This window comes from Coffea arabica, chromosome 6e (assembly GCF_036785885.1).
Source record: "Coffea arabica cultivar ET-39 chromosome 6e, Coffea Arabica ET-39 HiFi, whole genome shotgun sequence".
Classification (NCBI taxonomy): Eukaryota; Viridiplantae; Streptophyta; class Magnoliopsida; order Gentianales; family Rubiaceae; genus Coffea; species Coffea arabica.
In genome coordinates, this window is record NC_092321.1 from 7722714 (window position 1) to 7728685 (window position 5972).

Consider the following 5972-nt stretch of genomic DNA (forward strand, 5'->3'; position numbering starts at 1 on the left):
GTTCGTTTTCCTCAGCCGCTTCATTTCCAGAGTACAGAGACTTGATAGTGACCAAAATCGCTGCTAGTAATAGTAACATAAAACATGCTTCAACCGACGATAAACAGAAGCTATGGAAATGGGAATTGATATTCGGCCTCCCATTTTAACCTCTTATATTTACTTCAATTCACTCACTAAATAATATGCCTCCAAAGAATGCTAGAGGCTAATTAGGAGCGCAAATATCACTTCCAAGGAGTGGTAGAGGCTAATTGGGAGTGCAAATATCACTTCGCTTTCCAAATGTTCAGCTGAAACACAAGGGGTTAGTACACGTCTCAGCGACATGAAAATGAAAGAAGAAACAGGGGAGCCCAGAAACTGAAAATAATGGGTCTACTTTCTCAGAATGAATCCAAATGTAAACTGTTTATGATTATACTACTAGTATAACTGTGAATCAAACACGGCTAAATATCCCCAAAAAAAAATGTATGATAAAAGAAGTAACAAGAGAGAAATAAGAGTAATAATCAACAAAGCAGAAGCAGCAGCAGCAGCAACACCCATATTACTGGCTTCTGGCTTCTTGCCCCTGATGATTTCATTATGACGATGACGATGATCTCTATACATACATTTGAGATGATAAAGAAAAACTTCCCTCCTCCTGCAAATCTCTACTAACCTCTCTCCACTTTCCTTCTCTGCCAATTTTATTTCACAAACTCCGCTTCTCTTTTCTTTTTCTTTTTATCAATGATCAAATAAATATAGGGAGCGAGAACTTTACCTCTTACCTCTCCTCCGCCTCATCCAATCTCTCTTTTTCCCGGTCACCATCTTCATTGTCTAATTCCTCAGCTTGACTATAACACAATTTATATCCTCTCAATGCTAGATTACACTTTCCCGGCACAGAATGCTTCCGCTTTCTCATCTCGGTGATGAGCATTTTAAGTATTTGTGCGAGTTCCGAAGATGGATTGACAGAGAAGTGAAAGAATGAATAGTACAAAGCTAATACTTCAATATTTGTCCTCCTTATTTTTTTTTTCCTTTTCCCTTTTTGAGTTTACGAGGATTGGGTTAGAGGAAAGTTCTCAAAAGAATCAATAGAAGGGTGGTGGTGGGGGAGATGCGTATGACACCCCAATTACTGGCGGCAATGGCCCTTCGTATACCGGAGCAGGAGGTGGTGGGCTCTCGTAAATCACTGGCGGAGGCGGTGGTGGATGTTCACATGGAATTGGGGGAGGCGGCGAGGGTGATGGTGGCGGCGGAGAGTGGTAATGAACTGGCGGGGGAGGTGATGGTGATGGGGGAGGTGGTGAGTTGTAGTGAACTGGGGGTGGAGGCGATTGCGATGGCGGTGGCGGTGAATTATAGTAAGTTTGTGGAGGTGGCGAAGGTGATGGTGGAGGTGGTGAATTGTATATAATCGGTGGTGGTGGGGGTGATGGTGATGGTGGTGGCTTATAAATATATGGTGGTGGTGGTGGTGAAGGTGATGGCGGAGGTGGTGGTGGTTCTATACAAGGCGGTGGTGATGGTGGTGGAGGGGGTTCTATACAAGGTGGTGGTGGTGGAGGGGGTTCTATACAAGGTGGTGGTGATGGTGGTGGAGGTGAATGAGGTGGAGGCGGGGAGTGTACAACTGGCGGGGGAGGTGGGGAGTGTACAAGTGGTGGCGGGGGCGGCGATGAGTAAATGTACACTGGTGGTGGAGGTGGGGGTGAGTTTGGTGGCGGAGGTGGGGGTGAATTATAATAGTAGGGGATAGGTGGTGGAGAGTATAGAGGAGGTGGTGGAGAATTTGGTGGTGGAGGCGGCGGTGAGCGCACACAGTATGGCGGAGTAGGCGAAGGAGGTGGAGGGGAAGGTGGAGGTGGTGAGATAGCTGGAGGAGGAGGTGATGGAGGAGGTGGAGATGGCGGTGGAGGAGATGGAGGAGGGGGAGAAGGTGGTGGCGGTGAGTAAATTGGCGGAGGGTAAATTGGCGGAGGAGGTGAAGGTGGAGGAGGAGATGGAGGAGGAGGAGAAGGTGGAGGCGGTGAGGGGGGAGGAGGTGGCGGAGAATAAACTGGCGGTGGAGGAGGAGAGTAAACAGGTGGTGGTGGGGGTGATGCGGGTGTATAAACTGGAGGTGGAGGAGAGGAAAGAGGAGGGGGCAATGAGGGTACCGGCACCGGGGGAGGAGGCGATGAGGGTACCGGCACTGGAGGTGGCGGTGAAGGTGGAGGAGGAGGGGGCAAGGTAGGAATAAACGGATGACACTTGAATGCACTGCAATGAATTTTCTTAGACAAGAATGCCTTACACTGAGCAGCAGGGCGCTGCGCTGGCCTAGCCGGCAAACAATTCTGGCGGTCGTCGAATGCTGGCAGAGCCAAACACGTCGGAGGCTCACCAGTGAAAAAGTTAAAAGAAAACGTGAAATTCTGAAGCCTTGGAAGCTGGCATATGCTCTGCGGAATAGACCCTCTCAGCATGTTATGCGCCACATCCAGCTGCTCCAAACTCACCAGCCCACCAATGTTATCCGGCAATGGCCCCATCAATTGGTTGAAGCTCAAATCCAAGACAGTCAAATTCTTGAGCAGTCCAATTTCCTCCGGCACACAAGATCTGAACGCGTTGTTCAAGAAAATAACCTCATTCAGATTGCTCATGTTGCCAATACTTGCTGGCACGCACCCATGGAACTTGTTGTTGGCCAGGACTATCACTGAAACTGGCGAATTGCCGAAGTTGTCGGGCAATTCAAAGGCAAACCTGTTGTGGTTGATGAATATGGCATCCAACGGCTTGTCAAATAGCTGTGGGGGAACAGTTCCTTCGAATTCGTTGAACCTTATGTCTAAGAATATCAATTTTGGTAAACTGAGCACGACGTAAGGGAATTTGCCAGCAAACCGGTTGTTACTCAAGTCCAATTCGAACAGTATCTCCAAATTCTTGAACGTTCCAGGGATAGTCCCACAAAACCTGTTGGAATTGATGTGGAAGAGACCGAGATCTGTGAGAAGTCCCAGCTCTGCCGGGAGGTACCCGGCAATGTCAGCGTGGTTAAGGTCGATGCCGGCTACCGTGCGGATTTTGGGGTTGTCCGGCGCCGGAGCGCAGAAGACTCCAGTGTAGTTGCACACATCAGATCCAACCCAATCCCCAGTGAAGTTGGAGGGATCTGATAAGATGGCTTCTTTCCAGGCCTGTAATGCAATGTATGCATTTCTGAGCCTTGGATTCTCAAAAGTTAAGGTTGGGTCGACGGTCACCAGCTCACCTCTGTCCCCAAACTCATCCCTGTAGGAAAGCAGCTGTCTTTGCCTAATGTAGTGCGCTTCTGCATCAGTCAGAGGTCCATGGCTGATTTGGGCCGAATGAACAACCCCAAAAAATGGCAAGAGAATCAACAATGAGAGTAGAAATAGGACAGGATTGAGGTGAAACAAAGTTTCTTTCTTCATCTCACATGAGACATCTGAGGCTGAAGAAAGAAAATTGTCTACTGTTTTTGGAGGAGCCTCGCTTCACAGCTATTTTGGTACTGTTGTCTTCTTCAAATGTGAGATGGTGGAGCTAAGAAGAGATCAAGGAGAGGGGAAGAAAATGGTGTTGAGGGAATCGGGGTTTTGGAGATTTTTGTGGGTGGTGGCAACTACTGGTAATGGTGGTGGTGCTTGAGAAGAGAGAGAAATAAAGGAGGAGACGGTGGAATGGAAGGGCGTTTTCTAGGGATTATGGGAGGCAGCACTAGTGTGAGGTTGTGTATGTGAGAATGTGAGGGGATAGAATGAGTGAGGAGAGAGATAGAGAAATAAGCACCCAAAAAAAAAAAAAAGAAAGAAAAAATTACAGCTAAATCACAGCTCAAAGCCCACCAGATTCTATCTCACTTTCTTTCCAACTTTCTCTCTCATCATGCCCCAGACAAACATTTGATCAAAGGCTCCGCATTCGCGTTTCCATTCATTCAACATTTCAACCCCCCTAAAGCCAAAGCAACAAGATTAGAATAGGCCAACAAATATTAAATTGGATTAGTTAAGAAAACAAATTAACTGTGAGTTTGTTTGGATAAGAATTTATTTGGATGATTTATTTGATCCAGTTACTGTAGTACTTTTTGTGATGTGATGTATGTGAGATAAAAAGGTGATTGGGAATTGTGTGTATGATGCAAGCAAAACAAAATCTGAAATAAATCTTGCAAATTTTCTTTGTCCAAACAAACCCATGTATTTTTTTCAACTCAACTCTTTTGTTTATTAATTAGTAAATGTGAGTTCGCGGTCGGTGGAAATGCCGGCTGCCGGCGAGTTGACCGGCTAAGATTATTAAAGCCGGCCGGAGCCGGTAATTTAGGAAACTACTAGTAATAAGTTCTCTTGACTGACTTACTAGTAATTAACTACTGCTACTAGTACGTATTATTTTGACCCCAAAAAAAAAAAAAAAGCTACGACTAGTAGTGTATTAGCAGTCTGTACTGTAGAGTATTGCATTTTTATGGCTGGGTTGAGGGCAGAATATCTCACGCCCGTCCCATCCCATCCCATCTTAATCAGTTAATCTTCTTAATTAATGCTAAAGTGGGGTTGGTTTGTTGGTTTGTAGTTTGTGGCACTAAGAAACGTTTTTGCGTTACAATTGTCAAACGCAAAAAATGGCAGTAGGCTCCGAGTGTTAACTGGGAATTGCTTTAAATATCTCTCACATTCTCGACCACCGTTCACCTTTGCGCTTTAAACTTTTTTTAAGGAGGCTATAAACAAAGAACAATTAAAACGTCGTTTGGACTAACTCCAACGAACGCGCACTCCCAATTAGTATACGCGTCGAATTTCGCAAAAATTACGCAGGCAGTTTAGGACACATCTATAGATAATGTTGTTGTTTGTTGTTGGACTTTTTTTTTTTTTTTTTTTAATATTGACTTTGTCCCGTTTCAACTCGTTGAAAGTACACACTAATAAACACCTGTCTTCGAATTGCTGCATAAATTTCCTGATATTTAGCTTGAGATTTTCTATCCTCCGTGCTCAAAATGCAGCTGTTTTTTTTTTTTTTTCTCCTTTGATCGCTTGAGTGTATGGTGAAGTAGGCAGTCAATTAAGATGACGAAAACCATTACGCGGAAAAAGATGAATACCAAGGAAAATCAATTTTCTTCTAGGGATGAACAAACCTTTTTTTTTTTTCTTTTGCTTCTTGTGGTTCTTAAGATACAAAATCATAATCTACGTTTTAATTATTTTTTTTAATGACGGGAATTATTGGTTAAGGAATTAAGATACTATTCAATTACTAGAGAACGTACCTAATAAAAACCAATTAGATTTGTTTGAGCTCTTCATTCTATTCAAAAAAAAAAAAAAACTATTGCTTGTAACTGGTAATGATTTTCTTCTCGAAGGTTCATCGGAAACGCGGAATCTTTCGACTGCAAAACGATACATGATTTACTTTTCCAACTTCATTCCTCACCTTGTAATTGAGCTACCATTATTATCTTCTTATGTAAATTTCCTCTAAGTAATGATGTCAAAACGATACGTGTCTTTAATTCCAAAGTTTCCCGTTCGGTATGGAGTATAAAACTGAGACATTCCCTTTGTTTACCGTTTAGCGCTTCAAGTTAATAAGTTAAACGCTTTCTTTAATTAAACTGTTGTAATGCCAAAAGTTCCTCTTTTTTTTTTTAAAAAAAAAAAATGTATTAAGAGCCACTTAGTTGGTATGAAAACTTTTAAATGAAAAAAATGCTATCACTTAATTTATTGAATTTTGAAACTAGCGTATAGTAAAACTTAAATAATCATTTTCACACACTTTCAGAAATGCATACATAATTTTTCCTCTCTTTTTTCTCTCAACACACGTACATTTTCTTCTCTAACACATAGTGGGAGTGTTTGGATACCAAAATTATTCCAAATAATATTTCGCTTGCATCACAAACACATTTCTCAACCTACCTTTTTATA

General features: G+C 43.0%; 1 protein-coding gene across 1 annotated transcript; it reads right to left on the reverse strand.

Annotated features, from left to right (window-relative positions):
* Positions 1-364: 364 nt before the first annotated feature.
* LOC113696234 (uncharacterized) lies at positions 365-3865 on the reverse strand. The gene has a single exon (XM_027215642.2). It carries the CDS (start codon positions 3450-3452, stop codon positions 1095-1097), a length of 2358 nt encoding a protein of 785 aa, XP_027071443.1. The 5' UTR covers positions 3453-3865; the 3' UTR covers positions 365-1094.
* Between the last annotated feature and the right edge of the window lie 2107 nt (positions 3866-5972).

Bases quoted from the DNA above. Each gene is read 5' to 3' on its own strand.
- LOC113696234 (XM_027215642.2), bottom strand. From the start codon at position 3,452: ATGAAGAAAGAAACTTTGTTTCACCTCAATCCTGTCCTATTTCTACTC.